General features: G+C 37.8%; 1 protein-coding gene across 2 annotated transcripts; it reads left to right on the top strand.

Annotated features, from left to right (window-relative positions):
- The first annotated feature begins 68 nt into the window (after positions 1–68).
- Positions 69–26,949, top strand: WDR48 (WD repeat domain 48). 2 transcript variants are annotated; one of them, XM_048062390.2, is made up of 19 exons: positions 69–194; positions 7,026–7,166; positions 8,517–8,595; positions 8,867–8,949; positions 9,061–9,190; positions 12,576–12,664; positions 13,539–13,640; positions 13,990–14,214; positions 15,765–15,839; positions 16,186–16,288; positions 16,765–16,862; positions 18,296–18,403; positions 18,717–18,813; positions 19,642–19,737; positions 21,592–21,697; positions 22,032–22,119; positions 22,714–22,790; positions 23,833–24,025; positions 24,950–26,949. In XM_048062390.2, exons 1-19 carry the CDS (start codon positions 147–149, stop codon positions 25,043–25,045), a joined length of 2,034 nt encoding a protein of 677 aa, XP_047918347.1. In that variant the 5' UTR covers positions 69–146; the 3' UTR covers positions 25,046–26,949. The 2 variants fall into 2 exon arrangements, with proteins under 2 accessions (XP_047918347.1, XP_047918346.1); XM_048062389.2 differs by having other exon boundaries at positions 21,589–21,697.
- The last annotated feature ends 1,020 nt before the right edge of the window (positions 26,950–27,969 follow it).

Raw genomic sequence — 27,969 nt, 5'->3', positions numbered from 1 at the left:
CCCCGCCGGTCTCCCTAGCAACGCCTCAGCCGCAAGCCCCGCCCCGCCCCGCCTCCGCGCGCGGGCTTGGGGAGAGGGAGGAAGAAAAGGGGCTTCCGGTCCGGCTCGCCCTCCTCGGAAATGACGTCAGAGTGTCAACATGCAAGATGGCGGCGCATCACCGGCAGAACACGGCGGGGCGGCGGAAAGTGCAGGTGGGGCCCCGCGGCGGGACGGGGCGGCTGGGCTGGGCCCGGCTCGGCTCGGCTCGGCTCGGCTGGGCTCGGCCCGGCTGCCGCAGGAGGGCTCCGGGCAGGGGCTGCGGGGTGGGGGCGGCCCGCAGGACAGCGGCTGCGCGGCTCCCCGGGGCTGTGGAGACGGCTGCGCTCGGTGGGGAGAGGGAAAGAGGCAAGGGGCAGGGGCTGGGGGCTCTGCCCTGCAAACGTCGGCTCCTTGTGCCTGCTGAAATGCCGAGGGGAAGGGGGAGGCTCGGTGCTGGGGAGGGGCGGGTGGCTGCTTCGGAGGGGGGAGGCAGGTGCGGGAGGTGCTCAGCTGCCCCCTGTCAGCTCCCCCGTAAGCATTCTTTAGCAGTGAAAGTCATGAAAATGTGTTTGTTGTGGTCCTTAACTTTAGTTTCCTTGTTGTCTGGGATGCTATCAGCGCTTTAGATAGTTTTACACTTCTCAATATGGGAAGGGTTTAAGGTTTTATCGATGTGTAAAGCTGCCTCCCTCTAACAGCAAGTGCAAGTTTCAGCTCTTTCTATCCATTGTAATCAAAAGAAATATTGATTAAACCTGAAATAGCATCCTTCCAAACAGAGGTCAGTTCAGTGGTCGAAGGTATCATTTGTAACACTTTTTCTCTTTGAGACAAAACACCTTTTTGAGCTTTTAGTGGTTTTCGTGGTTAAGAAAAGCAGATGATAGGTAAAGAATAAAAAATTCCCTTGGTATTCCAAAAAAAAAAAAGCCCGCTGACATTGTTTAAAATACAAAGAATCCAAAATTTAATGTCCCTTTTATTGATCTTGTTGCCTGTGCCATATACAGGTTCTTGCAGGTGAACTTCCTAAGGCGAGGGGTTTATGATAACTAGTTATTTCTTTGATGTAGCCCTATTTCTTTATGAAATATTATTTCCCTGAGAGTACGTTGTTTCTGTGTTTACTGCTACACTCCTCTTCCAAACAGTGTTTAGCTCAAAAATGTGTATTTACGGGTGTTTCTGTGCTGATTTATGATGTCCTCTTTTCTGCTGTCATTGTGTTACTTGGTGCTTTTTACTTCACGTACTGCTCTGCTGATCTGGGCTTCAGACAGTGCATATTAAGTCTAAATCAGCAGAGAATAACTTTACGTATGCACATAATGTAACTAAAGCCTTGAGTAGAAGCTAGGTATTTTATTGCACTCATATTATTTCACTTACTCGGTTAGATAGAGAATTTTGGCCGCGTAGTGGGTTTCTAAGTGGCTCGTGTATCCATCAGCTGCTGAAGGAAAGTTAAAACCATTAACAGTTTATTTTGTTTCCCAATGGCTGAGTGTTCAGGGCGCTGCTACATCAAGCGAGACAGGGGGAGAGCGATTTCTTCCAAATCAATGAGGCTAGGGGAAGACGCTGTTTAGAAAAACACCTCTCGGGCGTGGAGGAACCTGATTCCTTACGTGACATGAGAACTGGTTAAAGTTTATGGAAATCTGAACTATTATCTTTGATGCACCTGTTCTACTGGTCAGCAGAACCATCCAAAACGTCAGTTTAGGATGCTTCTGCGTGTAATTTTATGTTTAGAAGGGTTTAATCAGACTAGGTGTTTCAGGCCTCAAAATAAATTCCATGCATAAATAAAAGTAAGAAGTATAATTATTTAAATGTCAGTCGGGCGTTGGAAATGGCCTGTGGAAGGCTGTTTGTGCTGCTTAAGCTTGGTTATGCATGTATGAGGGTTGCAGCAGTAAGGTCGCCTTAGTTCAGGAGGGAATGAGGGTGCAGGGGTGTGGGAGCAGCAGCCACCACTGTATGAGAAGCAGTTGGCTGTGCGCTGTAGCTTTCAGGTCTGTTGCTGTGAATTAATTCAAGATGAAGCCACTTTTCAGCAGGTGGCTTAAAGCAGCTGCCCGTGAGGGGCTGCTTTGTAACTGCTCTCCCAAACCTGCTGCCTGGCCAGGATGAATTTGCCCATGTGTTCAAAACCCCTTGATGCAACAGGGGAGTTTGGATGTGACTTGGATCAGTATCTTGGTTATGAAACTATTGTGGCTCAATTTTAAATATTTTTATTAGTAAGTCCTGTACAGAGAAGACTTTCTGCACTGATTTTGTCATATCTGTGCACTAATATTACATGGCAGCCAGTGGAAAGTAGTGAAAGGAAAAAAAAATATATTTCTAAATATTTCAGATACTGATCTTTCTTTGGTAGAATTTACTAAAATGCACAGATTTTGTGTACTACGATTTGTTAGATTATATATGTGTATATATTATATCTAATTCTTAAGCAAATGAATAGCCAGTAGGTTGATTCATTGTAGAAGGATAAGATGAACTTCTTAATACATTACTTCTATTCTAGGGCTTGGAACCTCTGGTGAAAATTCAAATATCAATATGTTCTTAGTTTTAAAAACTTATTTTGAGGAATATCATCTGCTCTACCAAGATGCTAAAGAAATGGATATTTTTCTTGGTGTGTGACTGCTTTATCTCTCACTTTCTAATGCAATTGATGGTAGTTGTGGAATCCTTCCAGGGATTTAGAAAAATACCATTTTTTTAATTGTCCACATTAGCATCTGTGTCTGAAATTTTCCCTGTACTTAAACACAGGGAATACATGCTATCAGACCTTGCCTGTTTGCTTCTTATTCCACCGTGATAGAGTACTGGTATGTTTAAAAGCACATTTTACCCACCCATTAAGAAAATCTGTTATGAAACACATAATTTAACTAGGATAGCAAGATTTCAGATTAGTTGATATACTCATGCATGAAGGAGATTAATCACAGGTCCTCTAAGAACCTCACTTGGCCTTGTGTCCTGAAATGTATCTGTTGACCCTGGTTTTTATCTCCGGACCTCGTAGTCATTGAAATGCCTAGTCCTGATTCATTTAGGATACTGGATCCCATAAATAGTTTATAGCGAGGGTCCATCACCTTGTAATGTTTTCTTTCAGTGTCTACCACAGTGAAAACTTGTTATTCGTTATGGCAGTGTATAAATGCTATGGCAGTATAAATGTAAGAAGCCTTGGTCAGTATTACAGTATTTCATATCCCATCTTGCCCCTTCTGGAATATCATGGCGGTAACTCAACTAAATCTGTATCGCAATCATCATCTTTGTGGTTTGAAGCCGCCTTTGTGAACCAGGCAGTAATGTGCTCTCAGTCGGCTCTGTTTGAAGTCTCTGCCAGGTGGTGGTGGCCACAACTTCCTGGTGACCTTCACAGCCCTCTGCAGATACAATACAGGACCTCATCTGGGGCAGAAAAGTTGTGTATCCTGTGGGTTGGGCTGAATTTTACCACAGCAGAAACCTGTTGCATTTATATTTGTGCATGGGCACGTATGCTTGAACATTTACTTTATTTTATAGTTACTGTATTTACTAATAGTTGTTCTATTTCTATACTCAGTGGCAGTCCAATTTATAAAAGCAGACCTTTCTTCTCAAAAATAAGGTTATAAGGAGAACCGTGTGGATTACCAGCAATCTTCCTCTGTTCATCTTAGTGAACTCTAGGTTTTAGTGAACTTGCCTGCTGTCCACCAGTCTTAAACAACTGTCGGGTCTTTTAAATCACGTTGTCATTTTTATTGATCCACTTTATTTTCCCTGTTTTGAGAAGCATTTCAGCACCCTTTCGACAGATTTTATGGAAGCCTTATTTTGTCCCTTTCTATTATATATTTTGTTATTATGTAATTAACTATTTGAATACAAGCCTGGATGCTTCAGGCGTGCAAATGTCTTGTGAGGTTATTTTTTGTTGAGCAGTGTGTATACTGTGTGTATTGTTGGCATGTGGAAGTGATTAAAAAGACTAAATAAATTCTGTTGAGTATTTCATTACTGCTGGTAGTTGAAAACTGTTGTCAGTCTTCCTGTCATGTCTAAAACAGCAGAAAAACAACACCCAGTTAACCCAACAGCCAGTTTCAAGGTCATCTGGATGGCAGTTTAATAGTTATGCAAATTCCATTACCGATGGAAGTGAAAATTATTTTACTACATCTAATTTGTATGAGCATTCTTCACTGTTAGTGAAGATTAAGAAAGTAATGTTATTATGAGCAAAAAGCTCCTTAAAAAGTTTGGGTGATGTGGTGGTTTTACTCTGCTGGGCAGCTGAACTCCACCACAGCTGCTCTCATTTCCTCTTCTCGAAGGAAAAAGGGGAGAAAATACAATGGAAGGAGCTCAAGGGTTGGGGTAAGGACAGGGAGAACACCCACCAGTTACCATCATGGTCAAAACAGACTCAAAGTAGGGAGATTAATGTAATTTATGGCCTATTGCTAACAGACTAGAGCAGTGAGAAACTAAAGGCAAACTAAAACCACCCTCCTCCTCATACACGCTCGTCTCCTTCTTCCCCATGAGCAGCACAGGGACTGGGGGCTGTGGTCAGTCCCTGACGCTTCCTCCCCGCCGCTCCCTCATGGTCCCTCTCTGCCCCTGCTCCACGCGGGGTCCCTCCCACGGGATGCCGTCCTTCCCGAACTGAGCCTGCAGCTACCAAACCAATACAGGTGACCAATCTAGTTTGACAGTCTTCTTTATGAACGGAATAAAGAGAGAACTCTCGATTCATACCTGAAAATATAACAAATCTGGGAGATGATTGACAGAAGAGGAACAAATCCAAAAACTGGGGATTTGTCAAAAAAAATGTCCTGCTAGCTGTTTGGAGGAGCAACAGCTGAAGGACCTCTGCTGCTCCGGACTCCATCAGTGCATTTCAGAAGGATTTCACCCTAGTAGTGAACATCAAATTTGATCTACTGATCTTTAGGTTCTGAGTTCTTTCTAGCTAACGTTAGTTTGTGTTTATCTGCTCGTGCTCAGTGTTTTTAACTGAATGTTTTCATTGCCTTTATTCAAATAGTTTGAAAGTAGTGTGAATTTGATGGCCATCCCTTTGGTTTACGTTTTGTGTGGTGCTAGACCTTGACTTTGTTCCTAACATTCTTTTATTCAAGCAGACTGTGTGGGTCTTTTAACAACATAGCTGTCATATTATTAAGGCCAGGGGAGGAGTAGCACAAACATCTTGCTCTATACATCACTAAAAAACACTCCAAGTATTTGAAGTGTTTCACCAGAAGTCTATTAGGTGTGCTTGACTGTCCTCTCAGTAATGTCTCTAAAGTTGTGTAGGTGGAGACTTGAGCATGGATGGCAAGAATATTATGGATGAATCTGGAATGGGTGGGAGAATCCAAGAGTGTTCGAAGTTAGGACAATCTGAAATTGAGAGGAAGAGCTGTGACTCTGCAAGGACTGTAAGCGGCTAACAAAGACTGAGCCAGAAGTGCTTTTAAGAGCATCAGGACGCAACAGATTAAGTGTAGTAAATGGACTTGTGGAATAGTGATGGAGAGTATTGCAGCACAAGGATTCACAAGGCCCTAATTTTGATTCTCCAGTTGATCAACAGAGCTGTTGGCAGCTGTTTCTAGCACAGAGAGAATAGGACTGGATGCATGGTTGTCAGAAACAGCAGGTTTCTTCCTGTGCTGCGTGGGGATGAGAGAACTCAGTTGAGGACGCATTCACCTAATGGACCTGTCAGTCCTTGTGGTATAGAGTCTGAGATGGTGTACAATGTTTCTTCAGTGATGTGAACCACTGAAAATTTTGTTCAATTTCTTGGTTTTATTTTGCATAATTGAGAACGATCTGGAAAACGTTTTCTTTGTACTGCTATAATGTGGTTTTTGGACTTCTAGATCCAATAATTACTTTCAGATCTCTGGTTGAAGACTACTACTTCAAAGTGTTTTCAAAACACTGATAGCTATATATCCAAATGATTCTTGCTGCTGGCAGGTTAGATTCTGACGAGTTTATAACTTTACCCCCATGTGACTGTTTTATATAATCTGGGAAGAAGCATAGATGTCGGTTTCCCCTCCTTTTCTCCAAGTGTGAGGGCTTTCCTCCTAGCACTGTGCAAATCCTGTGTAAGTGATGAGAAGAGAGGCAGCACAGTGTGAATGGGAGAGCTCTAAAGAGTCTACAATGCCTTCTAACTGCATTTACTGCACAGTAATAGTGGAGAGTGCAGTAGCCCTTGCAGTTTGTCTCCTCAAATCACCATTTGGTGTTTCTAAACAAAACAAAGAAATTACCTATGCACTCAATGCTGTGAAATTCAGAAAGAATGAAACTGAAAGAATAATTCCTCTGGTTGAAAGAACAGTAAATATTTATGCTGCTTATTAGATTAGAAAGGAGGTAGTTAAAAAAAAAAACAAAAAAAAAAAACAAAAAAAAAAAAACAAAAAAAACAGATGTCAAAATATTGTCCTTCTTAAAGTATCTTAATACTACTAATAGTGATATCTGGGATAGCTAGGATTTGTACCTGCAGTTTTTCAGTGCTGTGCAATCCTCAGTGCTTGTATCCTCTCCCCTGTGAGTCTGGAAAACACCGTCATCCCAGCTTTGGAAGCTATGAAACCTGCTTAGAATATGAGACATGAACTCATTGTGTTTTCTGGGATCACCCAGCATATCTGTGCAGAGCAGGGAAATGAACTAAGAATTCTCTGAGTTAAAATACTTAAATAATCCTTTGGGCTCCATATCTGTGACTGCTAACATCTTTGATTCTTCCCCATTTTCAGGTGTGTGTGGGGGGAATGACCAAGAGTGATGGTAACTCGAACTGACAGACTCATTAAATGCTTTTAAAGCTCTTCGTATTTTCTATCTGAGAACCTTACAAAAATGAAATTAGATGGTAGCATTTTGTGGCCAAGTCAATATCTTAATACCATAATCAGATTTGTGTAAATGTATTTTAGGTCTCCTATGTGATTAGAGATGAGGTGGAGAAATATAACCGAAATGGGGTAAATGCACTTCAGCTGGATCCAGCATTAAATAGACTCTTCACAGCAGGCCGAGACTCTATTATAAGGATATGGAGTGTCAACCAGCACAAGGTAAGCCAAGAGAATTTATCAGTGTTAAATCTCCCCTTTTTTTTTTTTGAGTTATCATGCTAGTAAGCTGCCTACAGGTATACACCTGTTATTGTTTATTAACAATATTTAACAATATTTTTAATTAACTGCCAGTCATTTTGACATTACTCATATTGTAACAAAATATGTGGGATTTTACAAACCAATGCGTGGGCCAAACAACTAGTTAGAGCTGAGATAAATACAGAATGTTGTCATTTCCAGTGATAAAGATGACAGAAGAACAATCACTAGGACTACGCATATCATGTTAATTTTGAATGAACTTTTCAATGGATTGTTTGCTATATTCTCTTATTTTGAGGTGACCTTCAGTCATCACCTCCCCTTTATTGTTATCTTTACTTCGAAGAAGAAGAGGAACCATTGATCAGATTCTGTTGGTTCCACTTTCTTTCACCATTGCATTTGATCTTCTAACTAAAGAAAACTTACTAAAATGTTGCACTAAACATATGCTAAACACTCCTGGCTCTCTCAGCCTTTCCTCAGAAATGAGGCTACTCATCTTTGTAGCCTTTTGATGGACTCTCTTGAGTACGTCCATGTCTCTCTTGCACCGGGGAGCCCCGAACTGGACACAGTGCTCTCGGGATGGCCTCACCAGAGCTGAGTAGAGGGGAAGGATTACTTCCCTCCATCTGCTGGCGATACTTTGGCTATTACAGCCACGGACACCATTAGCCTTCTTTGCAGAAGGTCACACGCTTCAATGTTCATGTTCAAAGAGGTGTCCACAAGGACTCACAGTTTTTTTTTGCCAGGCTGCTCTCCAGTTGGTTGGTCCCCTCCTATGGGTCCAACTGAACAAAAGGTGAGTGTTACAAACCTGAATGGATTACTGGAAATCAGGGCTTCCATGTGAAAGACGCAGAAGATAAAGCTTCCTAAAGTTCATGACTTGGAGAGATCTTGAGAGATCTTGTATTGTGTTTTGGTTGTTCTGTTTCTCTTTGCAACAGAACAAGTCTGATCCCGTAAATGCAGAAATAACTAGCTTGGCAGGCCCTGCTGTTTTGATTATAAGTTTTCCTGTACATACAGGATACAAAACCAGACACTTTAAGGTGAAATTATATATGAGGTAGGACTGAGAGTTTAAAATGTGTAGGAATTCCACTGAAAACCACTTTGATATCTTACATTGAAAAACAAAACAAAACCTGGAACAGTAACTTCAAGCAAATTCAGTTAGGGAACTTTCAATCCATTTGAAGGTTGAAAATGTCACAGCAGGATCTGATAGTCGTGTTAGCTTTTCCATTCATGAAGAGATCTTATGAACTTTTTTTTTTTTTAAATTTCCAGCAAGACCCTTATATAGCATCTATGGAACATCACACAGATTGGGTAAATGATATTGTACTGTGCTGCAATGGTAAAACATGTAAGTATTAAAATATTTAAAAACTAAATACTCAGAAATTATGTATAAAACTTTATCCGCTGCTTCTGTGGTTTTACATCTTGTCTTAGCATGTAAAATTTCTGTGATGTATTGTAAATTTACTAAAAACAATATAAGCACGTGTTTAAATTGATCCCATATACACATTTCAATTTTCATTAAATCATTTGAAAAGAAAATTAAAGAATAGTGCAGACACTTTCTAACGTAATAAGCCTTTGAAGTTTACTCTTTATTCTTTCCAATCTAGTGATATCTGCTTCTTCAGATACTACTGTTAAAGTGTGGAATGCACATAAGGGATTTTGCATGTCAACACTAAGGACGCATAAGGTGAAAAACATTATCTGCAACTACTCTATTTTACTGACAGTCTTTTAAATATTATGATATAGACTTCAAATGGATAATATTGTTGACTCACATTGTTATACTTTGTTGTAGGATTATGTGAAAGCCTTAGCATATGCAAAAGATAAAGAACTGGTAGCATCTGCTGGGCTGGACAGACAGATATTCCTCTGGGATGTAAATACTCTAACAGCACTGACTGCCTCAAATAACACTGTCACAAGTAGGTACCTAGGGAGGGGAGGCAAATGCAATGTACTTTGAGTAGCATAATTGTGTGGTCATTTTAAGACTATATATACCAGTTTCTGTGTGTATGTTAAAAAAAAAAAAGTGCAGGAATCTTTGATTTTTTTTTTAGTGTGTACTCAGCCCATTTGTTGCATTCTGTAATAGCTGAAAATCTACAGCAACCACCAGTCATGGTATTCGGAATAGAAGACAGGTCTCTTTGAACGTTTTCTCGAAATGTAATGAGCTGCTGTTCATTGAAACTTAATAGAGCTTTAGCTTGACAAGCTTTTTGCTCCTTGACTAAAACAAATTATAATATACACAAAAAATACCGAGAAATATCTTGAGGGAAAATTCTGTAATGTATTTTGTGTATTTGTTTAGATGCTGCAACAAATGCAGCGCAGCCCCTAAAGGGGCTTGATAAATTTATCAATTGCATCTGTCAGAAGAATAAAGTTACTATGTATATTTAGATATAAATTCCTGCAGTTGTGGGTGGTGTTGAAGTAATACTAAGCACTGGTTACATGCAGGGATAGTGTAGTAGTGAGATCTAATCACTAGTTAAATATTAGAAGGCAAGGGGAAAATGTTGGTAGATTTTTCCATCAGGGTTAATCCGTAATTTCATCATCATCTTTTAAGAATGCTCTGATCCTTCTTCTCTATCCCAGTAAAGACATTGCAGTAAAATTTGAGATTTTTTTTCCCAGAGAGCAGTTTCAACACCACTTTTTTTGGAATAGTCAGCATAGAGCTGGTTAAGTTTCTCTTTTGGGAAGCATAGCACCTGTCTTGAAGTTCAGTTATAGTAAGTTGCTTGAATGAGTAACACAAGTCTGGGTCGTCATCATCCTGCTTTGCATTGGCTCTTGCAGAATTTCTGTTTTGTGGTAAGGGATCTAGTTTGACAATGATGTGCTTTGCTGCCTGTGGGTTGTTTGGAAAAATGCTGTTCCAAGTGAGTGATCTCTTTCATTTTATGTTTATTGTTCAAACATGTATCAAACATTATAGTCGAGTTTCAGCTGCATGCGTTGGCAAAGCCCTTATCTTGCCACACTGCCACACTTAAATTCCCTAAATAAGACCACTTGCCTACTCATTCATAGGTTAGGAATAACTCAAAGGAAAAAACAAAAGTCTGCAAAGCTAAAATTTGGAATTGGCACAACAGGCAAATTAAGAAATTTCAGGAAAAGTATATGATTATGTAAATAAGAAGCAGGCATCTCATTGCTTTGGTGTGGTTTTCTTTTGAATTATGGTTTTATCTGTTTCCGAAAGGAATGTTATATTTCAGGGTCTGTTAGCTTTAAAAATGAAAGGTGCATCTGGTGGGCAGAACTGTCAGTTTTACATTTTTTTCTGTCTACAGGACTCTTAATTCAGGTATAGCCTTACGCTGACACATCTGTGCAGTCTTCAGGAGAGAGAGGACTTCTAGTGAGGTATTTTGGACTGCCAAGTAGTAGTAGGATGACACATGACTGCACATAACCAAACAGATATACGTATTATTCCCCAGATGTCTGCTGTCACTAAGAGTAGAAGTGTTTTATCACCAAACTTTGTTGATAACGTTAAAACGTTCTATCTTCTGGTTGAACAGGGAGTTTATGAAGAAAGAATTTATTTGCCTGTTAATAAGAAAACTTGGTTGTGGGGGAAAAAATGGGTTTCTTAAACACTGCTACAGTGATACAGAACCCCAGTGATCCAGGTGAATCATAATTGGGAGACAGGGATTGCTGTTTTGAGCACAAGATGAAAACGAAGTAGAGGCATTACTTCTGAGATGGCAGAAATAAATTAGCATTTCTGGAGCTAGAGCAGTAGTGCTTCATTAGGGAGAGGGAAGAGAAGGAGGCGGGAGGTGGTTTTTCTCTAAGTACAGCTCTGCCAACTAAGAGTGCTTCTGTTGGGAAGAACACTGTGTATGTCCTAGATAAGCTGGTTTTCCTCAGTCCTTTCAAACACAAGTGATCCACAAAGTCTAAGTGAAGATTGTATTTGTGGTTTAATTTCCTGTCTGATTATAGGGAAGCAATGTACACAAGCCAACATTAAAAGGAAACTTCATTTTATAGAGTGTGTCTCAAATCAGGATAACCATAATTTAAATTAGAGGGAGAGATTTTGCTTTTGAGAGGTAGTTCTTTCCAGAACAGGGAGGAATCAGGCATTGCTTTTTGTCCCACATGAATTTTGTTTTTGAGCACTTCAGATTCTTTCTTCTGTTCCTGATGCTCTCCTGCCTGTTATAACTCTCTAGAGGCAGATTTAAAGCCTCTTATAGATTGTATGGTTGTTGGACAGTGTGCTAACCTTCAAAGGTTTTTAGTGCTGCTTTTTATGTTCAATTATTCTCTGGGAACACTTGAAGACTATTACCTATTTTGACCACATATAATAGATTTCATTTGAAAGTTCACGTTTAGATAGCTATAGGTAACGGTAAAGAGAACCCTGAAGTAAAGCTGCACAATTCTTTCCCTGCCAAAATGTTTATGATACAGGTCGCAAATAGCGTGTTAAAAACTTACTTCCATGACGTGCATAAATTACTATATAAAATGTCACGTTTTTGCTGATGGTATAGTTTGGTGCTGTTGTAGGCTTTTTGGTATACCAGTGATAGGGTTTTGAGTCTTTGAAGCTTGCTGAAATGCCTCATGCTGCTCTCCGAATAGATTTTCATCTGCTTTGACCGTGCTTGTCTCAGTTGAGGGTTGATACTTTAATCTGTCCAAAGCTAGGCTATGCTAGATGGTACAGAATTTGTGAGCTCTGATAATTACTGCAGTCCTTTACAGGTAGTTGTGATGCTAAAGAGTTTCCATAGGGTTTTCCCAAACGAAACGGTAGTGTCCGTGCCCAAGTAACATGATTCAGCGCTACAGTGAAAGTTTACTAATGCATCTCCACTGAACTCAGAGAACAGTCTTTAATTTATAATGTAGAATTTTACTGTTGCTTGGCTTGGAAAAATTTCTGTACATTAATCCAAACACTAAGTTATTATGAGATCACTTAGACGTACTATTCTCTAATGAAGTAGTTGGAAACAGCAATAGCACCCTGCACTGAATTGTTGTGCCAAAAAGACACCAGAATTGTAGTTACCATAAATCGGAGGGGTTACTGTGTTTTTATATTACGCTAGATCGATAATCATGGTGGTGCTTTTGTAGGATTATGCTGTGTACAGTCTTTTTTTTTTTTTGAAGGATCCCCATATATGGGGTAGGGTGGCAGTATTTTCATAGGTCAAATTGCATTCGGGTCTGAAAAAGGTAGCATTTTTGACTGAATATGTTTTTAAATGACAGCAATAAAATTGAAAATGTTAACTTTTTATTTTGAAATAGCTTCTTCCCTGAGTGGGAACAAAGACTCGATCTACAGCCTTGCAATGAATCAGATGGGAACAGTTATTGTATCAGGGTCCACTGAAAAGGTAAGCAAAAATTTGTTAAGGCATGTTCTGCATCAGTTCATGTTTTAATGTAAAGAAAAGAGACAACTTTATTCATTTTGAGTTTCACGTCTGTGGCAGCTTTTGTGTTTTAAATAGAGAAGATAGACACTTTTTGTTGTTTTCTAAGCAAAAGTTGAAGTGTAGGATACAAATACCTGCCTCAGTATAAAAATGTGTAAGTTATCTGCATAGCTTTAATACATCATCTGACTCTAGACCTCTCTATATCAAGGATCATTAAATTTCACCATAAGAGCTCTGATTTTGGGGGCATATTAGATGATTATACTCAGATGATTATGCAAACTGAAGCATGTGCCACATGTAAGAAGGAGATTGTACAGCAACTTGCAGTGGTGGGAAATGAAATGGGATAATGAAGTAAAGTGTTTGCAAGAGAGAGACCATACTTTTTGTTTTATTGAAAGGTAAAATACCCTGAAGTTCTCCCTAATAATTTTTTTCCTAATCTGATCTTGAGAGAATTTTTCTTCCAAGTCAATATGAAAATGAAAATACCAGCCAAACATCTGAGAGGATTCTCAGAATCTTTTTCTTCTTTCCCCCACATCACACTATCTTGCTTCCAGTCATTTCCATTCCTTAATGTCTCAAGAAGATGACAGAAAAAGCCAGAACAAATGCAATTACAAACAAGGGAAGAAAATCACATCTGATTATTAGAGGTGCATAAGATCTAGTCATGTATATCCTGTTCTAATGAAATATGCTTTTGGTGATGGATGTGTGCATGTTGAGAATAAGGGTCAGTTTGTTCAGAAAGACATTATTTTCTGTAACGGAAATGCATTGGTGAAAAGAATGTTAATGCAGTTATCCTGTGTCTATGCAGGTTCTAAGGGTGTGGGATCCAAGAACTTGTGCTAAACTAATGAAACTCAAAGGGCACACGGACAATGTGAAAGCTTTGTTGTTGAACAGAGATGGCACCCAGGTATGTGCTTTTATTTGAGGCAAAGGCATTTAACAGAACACAGAAATGTCATTAGCTTTTTCAGTACGGTAACTATTTTATTTTGTAGGCTACAGGAGATAGCCTAACAAGAATTTTAAAGAGATTGAGTGATTAAGGGTTGTCAGTGGATGGATGAGGTACATCTAGGTACGGGGTGGTGGTTGATATAAAATGTCTGGAAACTGTGACTAGGTTTGTTAACTGCCAGTCTTCATTTAGCATGATCTTACTGGAGAAAAAAAAAGTAAGAATTGTGAAAGCTCTTTATGGAAGAGAAAAAAAAATACTGAAATACTTGCTTGATTTAAGTACAATGATTGTTGCTCAGTGTCTTTCAGGCAGTTCTGATGGGACTATCCGTCTGTGGTCCCTTGGGCAGCAGAGATGTATAGCCACATATCGAGTCCATGATGAAGGTGTTTGGGCTCTGCAGGTCAATGAAGCCTTCACTCATGTTTATTCAGGAGGAAGAGACAGGAAGATTTATTGTACAGATTTACGAAATCCTGATATTCGTGTGCTTATCTGTGAAGAAAAGGCACCAGTTCTTAAGGTAACTGATTTTGCTTCACAGAATCACAGACTGGTTGAGCTTAGAAGGCACCTCTGGGAGATCATCTTGTCCAACCCCCCCCTGCTCAAGCAGGACCACGTAGAGCCGGTTGCCTGGGACCAATTCCAGACAGCTTTTGAAATCTCCAAGGAGGGGAGACTCCACAACCTCCCTGGGCAACCTGTTCCAGTGCTTGGTCACCCTCACAGTAAAATAATAAATAAATAAATCCTGATGTTCAGAGGAAATCTCTCGTTTTTCAGTTTCTGCCCATTGCCACTTGTCATGGCACTGGGCACCCCTGAGGAGAGCCTGGCTCTGTTCTCTTTGTGCTCTCTCTTGAGGTATTTATACACATTGAGATCGTCCCTGAGCATTCTCTTTTTGAGGCTGACCAGTCCACCCTCCAGAACGTGTAACTATTTCTAATTGTTGGCTAGAATTGGAAATCTTGGAATTTTGGATTATAAGAAAAACCTGTAGATTTTTAAATATTCTAGTATTCTTTCTGTTACAACGCAAACAAGTTCTTCTAAAGAGAATATTTTGATGGAAGTTTTGGTTTAAAAAGAAAAGTTAAATCATCAAATGTTTGTGTTAGGAAATAGAATATTAGGCCTGGTATAAATCTTTAGCTGTGTCTTCTGATGCATGTGTTAGATTTTCTTTTTTGCAACAGTTTGAAGTCTCACGGATTAACTTTAAACTATATTTCAAATATTTAATACACATTTGAGGAACAACTTGAAATTTTCTGTGCTAGAAAGGCTTTAAATCACTAGCTTGGACAATGAGTTTATTAAAACATGCAATTATATTGCATGTTGTGTAATGAAACAGTGGCTTCAGGTATATATTGTTAACAGAATCTGTATTGCACATTCTTACCTGAGTAACAAGTGTTTAGCATATCACATCTCCAATATATTGACTTTGTCTCCTAAATTACATATGAAACTTAATTGTCTGAAGAAATGCCTAGCTGCTACCTAAAACACATAAATTCAGATATTCCTGAAATTGAATATACTTCAAACATGAGAAGTTGTTTTTACTAGGCTTTAGTACAGTTTTAAGAAACAAAGACAGCATTGTCAAGGCTTTAGATAAAAATGGATGTTTCTTAGAAGTACTTTATATGGACAGGACTGTATTAGAATATTGTGCATAATCATGGGAACCAGTAGGAAGATTGATCAAGGGATTTTTTGAATACTGAAACAGAATTTTATCTTAACTGGAGAAAACTGCGTGCTCAAGTGAGTCTTTTGAGAAGACTGCTTTTGAAGAGAGTGCAGATTGGAAACATTTTATTGTCTGTAACTCTAGATGACATGACATTGGAATGTGTATGTGTAAAAAGTGTGTGATTGAAGTAGAAACCAGTATATAAGCTGTGTGTGTGTAGATATATATATATATACACATATTGCTTATATTCTAAGCCAACAGAATATATTCACAAGGAAAGCCAGTATATAAGCTGTATGTGTACACAGAGTAAAATTAAGTTAAGCATGGCTGAAAGCATCTATGGTTTCATTATTTAGATGGAACTTGATAGATCAGCTGATCCTCCTCCAGCACTTTGGGTTGCAACAACTAAATCTTCTGTGAATAAATGGGTAAGTGATATATTTTACACTATTAATTCAGTAAAGTAGTTGTGGAATTTGCAGTCTTGGTTTGGGATCTGTTGGTCTGTTGCTTGCAATTGAATTGTGACTTGCTATGATCTGTAAGTTTTCTTTAAAAATAATAAAATGTTAATACTCAAGTTGACCAAAAGACGTCAAGCTTTGAATTACTTTCTTTGCTATCTATTTATGCTGCTTTCCTGAATAAAGTATCTTATCCTGCAATAGATAATTAACATCTAAATAGCAGCATGAACTGGCAGTTGTTAGTCACAGATAAGAGCAAAGTTTTTAGACTATTATGAATGCGTCATGATTTTCTTTCTTTCTTTAGACTTTGAAGGGAATTCACAATTTTAGGGCATCTGGAGACTATGATAATGATTGTACCAATCCTATACCACCACTATGCACACAGCCTGATCAAGTTATAAAAGGTAAACAGCAGTTTTCTAGAATGCTTATAAAATCTGGTATTGTTAGCAGAAATGATAGATCTTTAAGACTGGCACAATTTTTTGGTACATGATTTCTGGAAAGACCTCGACTCTGTGTAAGGACTGCTCTGCAATGACTCTCTCTGCAGTGTTCTGCAACTGCTCTTCAACAACTAAAAACTTCAGTGGGTTATCACCACTGTTTTCGTCAAAAATCCAAAACACAGCATCATATGAGCCTGTATGAAGAAAATTAACTTTACCTCAGTCAAAACCACAAGAAATAGAAAGACAATATGATTAACATTTATGTAAACTTAGTTATGATTAAAATAGAGTTTACACATTGGTGATGCTTATATAAAATAGTGAAACCAAAGAACAGTCACATATGCTGTGTTATACAGTTTAATTTAACGTAAAATTATATAAAGAAACAACTACAGTAGTGACCTTAATTCTTGTTTGTTTGATAGGGGGTGCTAGTATTATTCAATGCCACATTCTTAATGACAAGAGGCACATATTAACCAAAGACACAAATAATAACGTGGCGTACTGGGATGTATTGAAGGTAAGTGCATAATTCTGGGTTAAACATTTGCTGTCAGATGAATAAATACTTTGTGTTTTTTGAAAAAAAATTAATTTTTTTTTACTGTGGGAGATTGCTGTGGTAGAAAAAATAATTTTCGTATGGTTGCCTTTTTTTTCTTTTTCTTTTTTTAATGGGAGGCAGCATTTGTGAGCTTTCCTGCATCTTAGGAGCATCTTTGTATCATGTGAGGTTGGGTAGTAACATCTTCATTCACTTCAAAGTCAGACCCTTGAATTCTGTCCTGAAAATAGTCACCTAATTCAGTAATGTATGTTTTGATTGGATTTTCTTTTGAAGAGGGCTCAAAGAGGGCCTTGGACATGTCTGCCCAATGCTGTATGTAGTAGTATAAGAACGCTTACCCTGCAAAAAGGAAACCTGTGCTTCAGGTCCTAAGTCTGCTATGAATCCACAGATCCCAAGAGACTGTGCTGATTAGTAGTCAGTGGATTATTCTGGGAGTTTGAATTTACCACTTCCACTGTTGGCTAGATAGCAGGCAGGAGTGCAGGACTGGACAGAAAGCTAGCAGGAGGAAGCATGACTCTTCCCTAATGCCACTCACTTCTGTGAGATGAGAGAGACGTGATGTCTGTCCCTAGTTTATCTCCTTATATCCAACGATTCCTCAGAGGAGAGGAAAAACAGTGCAAAGAGGACTGGAGCCTCAGATCAGTGAGATGGTCAGCAGTTTCTTCTCTTGCAAAATCCTATGTGCTCCAAACAAGATTCAGTAATAAAGCATACTCAGCTATCTTACTGAGTTCTTGCTGACTGAAATGAAAAAGAAGGGAATGAGGTTACTGAATGTAGATTTGTGCTAAAAATGTTCTAGAAGACTTGTAGAAAAGTGAATAGCTTTTCTTAATTTTCATTTACAGTTGTTATATGTTTGAGAACAGTATTAGTAGCAAAGTTAGATTCTAATGTTAATCATTCAATTATTTTCTGCTTTTGTTGGTAGGGTTTTCAGAAGCATCTCTTAGACATATCTGCATACACACTCACTGTAGAGATGGGGTATTCAGCAAATGAAGGTGGTGTCTTCTGTTCAGGATTCACTGCATTCTAAATCTGCGACTATCTATCCAGGAAACTGGAAGAAAAGTGGGAGTTTGTTACTTCTCACTACATCCTCCAGTCTTCCTGTAACTTTTTCTTCTTTTATCCTTCTCTACTGGCTTGATGCCATTACCTCAGAAAAAAATCATCACATTCCACATGAACTATTTTTCAATTTTTGGAGAAAAATTTGAAACTTTAACTTGTGTATTTCTACACTACGTTATTATGGAGAAATCATAATTGTTGTAATCATGTTGAGTGTATGTGAAAGTTAAGTAAAAGTTTTTAAGGGTTTATGTAACTCAACACAGAACTTAAACTTATGTGTTTGTTTTGTTGTACAGGCATGTAAAGTTGAAGACCTTGGGAAAGTAGATTTTGAAGAAGAAATTAAGAAGAGATTTAAAATGGTGTATGTGCCAAACTGGTTCTCAGTAGACTTGAAAACAGGGGTGAGCTACAACTCCTAAGTCTATTGCTCTGTTGTTGTAATTAATATAATTTTGTATGCTTTTATTTTGCTGTTTGAAGAACAGTTTATCCGATGGGTTTGATTTACTTTGAAGCAAATCAGCAAATCTTACCTCAGTCCTTAACAGTCCTCTATAACCTTTTTTTGTTGTTATTATCAGTTTAAATGCTCCAATATGAGTTATAAATTGATTTTTAGCTTTGTATTCTCAGCTGTTCCTTCAGTAAACTTGTAGACTTGTTTTATACAAAACAGTTACTGTGTTCTTCTTGCTGATGGTCTTCTTCCAACAGATGCTGACAATTACTTTGGATGAAAGTGACTGCTTTGCGGCCTGGGTTTCAGCAAAGGATGCTGGATTTAGCAGTCCAGATGGTTCTGATCCAAAATGTACGTTTTTACTAGTATTAGTGCTTTATAGAAACAAAAAAAGCAGAATGAGTTCCAGTATTTGTTACAAAATATTCCAGTGTCAGATAAGTTGTTGGTTGGTTTTTAGGTATGTTTTCCTTAGACTAAATTCTGCAGAGAATTCTCCAATAAAAATGTTATTTTTTTCTGAAATATTTCAATTGTTCAGTTTTTTCTATTTAACTTGGTTTTAGGCCTCCAGAAAGCAAAGGGTAAAAGTAATATTTCTCAACTTAGAGCTATTACTGAAACTAGAGAATGCTATAGCATGTGAGTGATCCAGCAGTAGCATTTCAGAAACTTGAGTCTTTTTGAAAAACCAGCTTTTTCTGAAAGACTGTAGCATCCAGTTTTGAGTTTGTGGTATCTGTTCATATAAATAGTTTTTTTGGGGGAACAGAACTACTCAAACTTTTGGGAAAGTTCTTGTCTGTGGATCAAATAGGGTCAGCCTCTTTTCACAGGTAACTAGTGGTAGGACTAGAGGGAATGGCCTCAAGCTGCACCAGGGGAGGTTGAGGTTGGAAATGAGGAGACATTTCTTCTCAGAAAGAGCAGTCAGGCATTGGGACAGGTTGCCCGGGGAGGTGGTGGCGTGACCGTCCCTGGGGGTGTTCAAGGAGAGGTTGGACGTGGTGCTTAGGGATATGGTTTAGTGGTGACATTGATGGGAGGGGGATGGTTGGACCAGATGAGCTTGGAGGTCTCTTCCAACCTTAATGATTCTGTGATTCTATGAAATGTAAAAAAACACTGGTGTCATAACATCTTACATAACTGAAGTTTTTCCTAACTGTGTCTTGACAGTAAACCTTGGAGGGCTTCTGCTACAAGCGCTTCTGGAGTATTGGCCTAGAACACACATCAACCCAATGGATGAAGAAGAAAATGAAATAAATCATGGTTAGTATTTTTTATGTTTTCCTTTTTCAGTATTTATTCATATATTTTTGTCTGTTTCTTTAACAGATACAGCTTGATTTGCTATCTTACAGTTGTCTGTATATGAATTGTAGCTTTTAATGCTGCTTATTGCTTTTAAAGTTGTTTTTCACCAAAACATGCTGAGTAGTTTATTCTTGTCTAAGTGTCAGCAAAAATATTAAGAATTCTAATCTTAAGTAAAAAAAAAAAAAGTAAGGTTCTGAAGTTACAGAAACATGATGCCTTGATGAAAAACAATTAGTGGCAAAAGCAAGGCTCAACTTGGAAAAGGAAAAGAAGCAATCTAGATAATGAGAGCAAAGAGCAGTGATTCATTTATTCAACATTAGTCAGTACTCTCTTGACATAACTCCAATTTGCTTTCAGGCATTATGAGCAATATAAAATAAAAGAAATAGTTTTTGGAAAAAAATGCATTCAGTGAATATTATAGTGATGGGATAAGTTTATAAAAAAAAGTGTTCTTTTAGGTAATAATGCGAAGTCTAATCAGGCAAGTAAAATGCAAGATAGTGGCTGAGTTTAGCAGAATGAGAGGGACTGTAGAAGTCCTACATTTGTGAATTATTTTGAAATATGTTCAACCCAGGTCAGAGTTGACTAAAAGTCTTTTCTTTGAATGGCAATTTAGAAATTACTTTCTGCAGATAATGCAATTAAGAAAACTCTAAGTTCAGCAATATCTTGCCATTTTGTGACAAAGATTATGCCAAGAGTTACCTACTTGTTTCTTTCAAAAGTGATCTCTGAGCAGGGTGACAGCACTTGGCAGACTTTTCTGGAAAATGTTGCTGATTCTGATACTTTTGCATGTTGGCAGTTCACAGCTTGAGAGTCAGACAGAAGTGTAATTCTCAGGCTTTTGTATTATTGGGACACTTACACTACTTATTTCTGCGAATAGTTGTGAATTAGTGGAATGTTCAGAACATTCACTACAGAATCAGAGTCTTCATTTCCTTTTTCAAAAGTAAAAAAAGGAGATGAGAACTTCATGTATTATTGTTACCTGTTGTTAACAGAACTGTTGGGAAGAAATCTTTCAAACTATAGAATTTTTCTCTTGCTTCTAGTTTGAGTATTATATTCGTCTGTCCTAATATGTAATAAATTTCTTTTTTGAGTTCTTTGCTTGATGATTTTTTTGATATTTCTTTCACTACATTTTGCTTGTAAGAATGCTAAGTATTTGTTCCTCTCATGAGCCTGAGCCATTTAATTTTTTTTATGTTGCTTGAATTCAACATAATGTTCAAATGCAGTAATTTAATGCTGAAATGCAATCGAGTTGATTTTTCTCAAGTGGAAGGAATAAATCTAAATACTTCTATCTTGTGTTTCAAGACGCCTGAATGACAAAAAACTGTGCTCTTCAAAAATAATGCTGTTTTTGGGGGGTGGGGTTTTTTTTGGAATCTTGCATGGATGTAGAATCAGGTTCTTCATTTTTTGAAGACCATACTGCTAAAACTATCTAAAAAATGAATTTAGAATACAATAACTTCAAGAAAGTATGTGTTTGAGCTTTACTAGTACCCTATTTTGACATTTGGCAAGTCCAGGTAGAAGGGCAAAGCTAACATCTTTGCGTTCTGTACTGTCAGTGTAGGGGAAAATCTCATCACTTTCTAGAGTTTGTTTAGATATACTTGCTGCGTGTTGGAAATGGGCATTTTCTTGCTTTTATGAAGCTTGTGATTTTGTTTCATTTACTAAATTCATTAACTGTAGGTGGAGAAGACACCTTCTGGTCTGTGCATACCCAGTTTTAATGCCTAATGCAGTCTTACTGTTGACTTTTTTTTCCAGCAGTGAATGGTGAGCAGGAGAACAGAGTCCAGAAAGGAAATGGATATTTTCAAGTGCCACCACATACACCAGTTATTTTTGGTGAGGCTGGAGGACGCACTTTGTTCAGGTATAGAGACTCAAAAGTGTAAATTAAGTGGCCAAACATTTCCTTTGTGCAAGCAGAAATGTTGTCAAAATATAATACTTGTATCCATGCTGTACTGTACATTCAAGACATGCTCTTGGCAGAGAAAATAAGCAGCTGTTAATGATAGTTCTTGCATTGTTCTAACTCACGTATGTTGGTGGACATCAACAAGGTGTGGGGTAGGTTTTACAATGTTAAAAGTTGTATGGTAGTTGTAAGTTACATGGTGTTATGGCTTTGAGACTTTTTTTAATGCACATTGCAATTACTCTTTTCCTAAAGCTTTCATTCATAAAGCTTTTCTGTGTCTTAGGTTATTATGTCGGGATTCAGGTGGTGAAACTGAATCTATGCTTCTTAATGAAACCGTGCCACAATGGGTAATTGACATCACTGTGGATGTAAGTATCCCATGTATAGATTTTGATTTTTTTTCTTGTTGTTGTTGATTTTGTTTGTTTGCTTTAAGGTCAACTACAAAATTTTTATCTGAACTCAATCTGAAGTGATATTTTTTTTTGCTGTGTTCTTCACATACTGAATTTTAAAATAAGTGGTCTCAAGGACTATATTCAAGAACCTTTGATACGTGTTATTTTTTGATATGTCCAGTTAAGATTTTTGTTCATGTCCTTTTAACAGAAATCTTAGAAAAGAAACTCACAGCACTGTGCATAGTAGGTATCCTTTTCAAGTGTGGAGCTCAGGAAGAGAAAGTAGTTTTCACATTGCTGCAGTCTTTTCATACTATCTAATTGCCTTTGAAATGAACAATAATTCATATTCAAAAGCTAGATATAGTACGTACATCATCTAAACTGGAGCATCTCGGGAGCATGAGTAATTTGGAAGTTGTCTGTGGTGGTTATGTTTATTAAGACTCTCTTGGGTTTTGATAATTAGGATCTGAATGTACTTTACATACCAACTGGTAGAAATAGGAGCCGATAATAGTTCATCCTAAATTTAACACTTTTCAAATTGCTTCCTTCTAGAAAAATATGCCCAAATTCAATAAGATTCCCTTCTACCTCCAACCTCATTCATCATCAGGGGCAAAAACTCTAAAAAAGTAAGTAATAATGCATATTTGACTCTCAAAAGTGGGAAAAAAAAAAATGGAAGCTCAAAAAAAGTTTAAATAGAATCTTACTGTGGTTGAACTTGTAGAAAAATGTTTCCGGTCATTTAATCACCAATGCACTGAAGCATTCAGTTGTATCAGAATATTTGAAAGAAAATAAGGGTTATTTCGGTTTCAACTGACAGTTGCTTAAGTTGATGCTAAGAAGTCTCCAAAAACCAAACACTGTAATTTAACTTGGTGTCTTTTTGTGGTGTTTGTGGTATTTCATCAGAAAGCAGAGGAACTTACTGGTTGTTACAATGTCCAGAACCACAGTTTTATATTCAGTTATGTTTCCTCTTTGTAAGAGTGATGAATAATAGATTTTTAAAAGGAGAAGATACAAAACCTGACAGGGAATGTGAGATAGTCTGTCCATCACATTAGCTGCAACTGGGGACTGTGTAGGTTAGAAATCAGTGCAGATCCTCAAACATGTCCAGTGTTGTGGACAGTATGCCTACTGTTTATTTGCAACAATTCTGGGTATTGTTCATAAATGTCCAGGTCCTCTTTAAGTCTTGATGAATTCTATACATCAGAGACAATTTGTGAAAGAGCAGTTCCATAGACTTTGTGTGCTTTGTGGAAAAACTGCCGCTTGTTGCTTTGAAATTCCCTTTTGCTGCGTAGTAAGGAGAACAGCATAGTCTATTTTACCTCTTTTCTTGTTCCATATCCTTTTTATCTTCTTGTTAATCCCTTCTCTATTGAAAGAATGAAGGTTGCGTACAATGCTCTTCATCTAAAGTTTGGTTTTAATTTAGTCTTTTGAATATCTTACGGCTTTTCTGAGTCCCTCTGGGTGAATCTTTGGAATCTTCAGCTTCATGGTATTCTGGATGATCCTGATAAACTCTTCATATTGTAGTAGGAGTAACATTAAATTATCTTGTGTACTTGCATAGTTTGCTACAGGTAGGGTATTGTGCAAATAAGAAGTAGTTTACTCAAGATTATTCTACCAACTTTTGCTTAATTTACATAGAGACCGACTGTCAGCAAGTGATATGCTTCAGGTGAGAAAAGTGATGGAACACGTCTATGAGAAAATCATAAACTTGGATAATGAGTCTCAGACAACTAGCTCTTCCAATAATGAAAAAGCAGGAGAACAAGAAAAAGAGGAGGACATTGCTGTGCTAGCAGAGGAGAAAATTGAACTTCTGTGCCAGGACCAGGTAAGTTACCCAAGCATTTTAGCCTGTGAATAAAACCAACCTTTATAAGATCACTTACTCATATTCAACAACTGTACTTAACACTATTTCATAGGGTTCTTAAGTAGCTCTTAGTCCGATAGCACAGTTCTCTGTGGTTTGTATATATATGTATATTTATTTGAATAATACTGCAAACTTTATACTGAACAGATGAGTCCTCCTATTTGGACTTCACTCTTCTATAAATAAATAAAGTGTTGATTTTTTGAACCTTTATACCACTTTTTTAATTTTTCTAATTATACATTTCTAGCAGTGTTTAAAACTTGTCCAAAATCACGGATTGCTTAGTAAGTATAGTAACTGGGGAAAAAAAAAAGCCACAAAGCTGCAGTTGCAGAAAGTGAGACCAAACTTTGCTGTTTCTGGGATGGGTTTACTTTTTCAGTGGTGTAGGAGGGCTGAATAGTGACTCTGGACTCTGTAACTCTACCAGAGGCTACACCACCTATTTCTAATGCAGTTGTTTGTGGAATACACTCACTGAGTGCGAGGCGTGGTGAGCATTGACATGTATAAGCAGACTCGAATAAAAAGCAATATATAAAGGTAATGATTGGCAGCTTTCTCAATATGAGCTCTGAAAATCATCCAGTTCAAAATTCTAATCAAGGAATTGTTCCTGTCAGCTGCTTGCATGAAGGTTAAATATTGAGGAGGTGGTCATTAATGAAATTATGTTGGTAAAACCTTTCTGTAATGCAAGAGATTTACTCAGTAGTTGAAGAATCTGAGCCTTTGCATGGTTGATCTTTGATGCCATTCACCCATAGGAGTGTTTTGCCCAGCCAGAGTGTTTTATCCTTGAATTTCTGACAGCATAGCAGATTGTGGATTAAAACGCACAATTTGTGGAATAAAAGATGAATTCTTTCTATTCAGGTTTTGGATCCGAATATGGACCTTCGAACTGTAAAGCACTTCATTTGGAAGAGTGGCGGTGACCTGACGCTTCATTATCGCCAGAAATCAACGTGAGGGGAGTGGTGGACACAAATGGTTGCTCATTTACTTGACCATACTGTGCTGGTTCCAAGAGTAGTACTATAGAAGCCCACTGAACCCCTAAGGTAGATGAGACTTCTAATGACTCAGTATGGACGGAAAGTATACATTTAATTGAAGTGACTAATAGATCTGTAATATAGAGGAAAAAAGTCTATATGATTTAAACTAAAGTCTGTCCTAGTCTCAGCCAATGAGATGGGAAGTCCCTGAGTGGTTCGTATTGTGTGAGGTGTACAGAGAATGGATGATAATCCAGTGCAGACTTTTGCTTCCTCCTTTTTGCTTTTTCTTTTTTTGTTTTTTTTTTTTTAGAACATTATATTCTCATTGGCTCATGTTTGATATGAAACCATTTTGGCCATATTAGTAGCTGTGTTCGCAATATAACTCAGAACTGCACACCAGGTATTTTAATACATTCCGTTCATAAAGTACCTACAGTGATCTCTCACAGGTTACTAAAACATTTCTATCATTTAAAGACATTTGGAAAAGAAAAGGAACAGAAAATAGGTATTGCATACTTGAAAGAATCGGGCCATTTAATTGCAATTGAAGGGGTAACATTAGACTTGTGTTAATACTGTGATTCAAGTGTTGCTTTAGAGAGCTATTGACATGCAGAATAAGAACACTAGATAAATGTTGTAGCAGGGTCAGTCCAATGATGCTGTGCATCATAATAGTGAACATGCTTTGCAGCAACCTAAAGAGATTTTTTTTTAAATATATATATATATAACTAGTTCCTGCAATGTGTGTTTTAAGGACACAGTGGTCTAATTTTTGGTAACTTTGCTCCAAAACTATGTGACATTTTGTTAAAACTTCAGACCATTCTGAAAATAACTTCATGTGTTTGATGTCAAACTTCAGAAAATTCACAGCAGATTTCATACTCATGATATAAAAATACTTACTCTTTTTTTCAAAAGTTTTATATGCAGTTCTTCTTTTGTTGTAGATGTATGCAAATCTCTTTTTTTTTTCACTGCTATTTCTGAAAATCTGTGGCTGTCATAGACTCATAGTAGTCTTTTATAGAGTTTAACTTATTGGGGGGGGGGGGAAGGCATTTCAGCTTTTGGTGGGAAAATGTGGGACTGTCCCAGAAAACCATTTGTAGCCAGAAGAAATTACAAATTGTCATAAAGAAATTATATAAAAATGACTTTCTGAAGCAGAAGCACAAGTGCCTTCCAAGGGCAGTATAATATTTGAGTTTCTTCAGGAGACATATGCTCTTGCCCTTCCTGTGTCTTGCTATCAAGATTTAGGTTGAGGCCTAAAGAAAGTCCCAATAGATTATATTACTGGGATTATATTGGTTAAACGAAAAATTAAATATTTTTCATTGTATTTTATTTGAAAAATAATCAAATCATTACCTTCTGCACTCTTAACCTTAGCTAAACAAGCTCATTGCTTAAACAAAAGATGTGGTTCAGAACTAAGCTAGCCTCTTATCCATCTTTTGAAGGAGTCAGTTTCAGTTTTTAAGGCCTAGTTCTGTGTATGCTCAGTCAAATGCAGTTGTTCTATCTGCACATTTTTAGTGGTGTTTGTAAATTAAATGGTTAAACAGAACTGTAACTTTTATTGATGAATTGTCCTGACTTGTATTTATTAATAGCAAAGGTCTGTGCTTCCTTTCAAGACTTTTTTTCTTGTTGTCTTGCTGTCCTGTTGTATACATTGTAATTGCTCCCAATAATTCTGTTTAAAATCAGCCAAGGTTGTAACTTTTTTTCCCCCCCTAACCATCCCAAAACTGCAGTTTCAGTAAAGATTGACAGAGGAGTCTGCAATGCCAGAAGGATAAATGATGTTTCACAGTTGTACAGAATAAAAGGCTTTAGTTAAAATAGTCTAAAGTTGTTTTGTATATTGGATCACTTACGGAAATTTAGAGCTTGTACCATTGCTACTTAGCCCTTGTACTACAGAGGACCTTAAAGTACTTTCAAGTTTCAAGTAAAGGAATGGCTGAAGTAATTGCAGTGCCTTAATGAAATCTCTTGAAGATGATCTTGTGATGTGGGTGGATGTAAGAATTTAGCAGGCATGCTAGCCTTCAGATGAGAGCTTTGAGATCCTGTTGAGGTGGAGAATGTGCAAGTAATGCAGTTTGCATGGGCAGTGCTTCCTTTTGTACTACTAAAATAGGGTGTGCCAAATGCCAGTGTACCAAACAGAAAAGATTGCCCCTGCTACAAGTAGCTCTTGACACTGAGTTTTCTGGATGTAGGAAGGTTAGTGCTGTAAGAGACTACTGGAAAGACTAATCACGATTAAGAGACGATTTTTCCTGATGCTGCAAATGACAGTACAGAATACTCAAAGCATTTGCTCTGCGCACTCTCACCTGGGCTGCTCTCAGAGGAAGCAGTACTTCAGTGACCAAATGTGTTCCCAGAGGCTGCCAGCACCCATTTTGGATGGAGTGTCAATTAAGAGGAATTTTTTTGCTACTCCCTTTTAATTTTCATCTCCTTTTCTGGAATTCTGCTGTCTGTACGAGTTCTGAAGGGAAAAAAATGAGAGGCTCTGCATAGCAGTTCAGGAGTAATCTCGAGAGTTGCAGTCTGTTGGTGCATTATGAACAAGAGATTCAGATTGTCAGAATCATAGAAAAGGCCATTGATTTATAGAAGTGTCTTTAATTTCTAAGCTCATACTGGAAAGGAGTTATAGATTATTTAGTAACATAATCTGTCCTGAGGAAGAACTTTGGAATTTACTGTGGCAGGTGATTTTTTTTCCTTCAGCTGGGGTAGTACTGAAAACAGGAGCATGATCCAGTAGTTCCAGCTGAAGCATGAGTATCATTTTAGGAAGGGGGATGGAAGTTACCACTGAATCCTTCAATCCATATGTGGATTGAAGGATTTAGT

Source organism: Anser cygnoides, chromosome 2 (assembly GCF_040182565.1).
Source record: "Anser cygnoides isolate HZ-2024a breed goose chromosome 2, Taihu_goose_T2T_genome, whole genome shotgun sequence".
Lineage (NCBI taxonomy): Eukaryota > Metazoa > Chordata > Aves > Anseriformes > Anatidae > Anser > Anser cygnoides.
This window is presented reverse-complemented; position numbering and strand designations above follow the sequence as displayed.

Excerpts from the sequence above, each read along its gene's own strand:
- WDR48 (XM_048062389.2), top strand. The coding sequence starts at position 147 with ATGGCGGCGCATCACCGGCAGAACACGGCGGGGCGGCGGAAAGTGCAG. Across the intron at positions 12,665-13,538 it reads TATCAGGGTCCACTGAAAAG|GTTCTAAGGGTGTGGGATCC; the intron begins GTAAGCAAAAAT and ends GTGTCTATGCAG. Across the intron at positions 15,840-16,185 it reads AATCTTCTGTGAATAAATGG|ACTTTGAAGGGAATTCACAA; the intron begins GTAAGTGATATA and ends TTCTTTCTTTAG.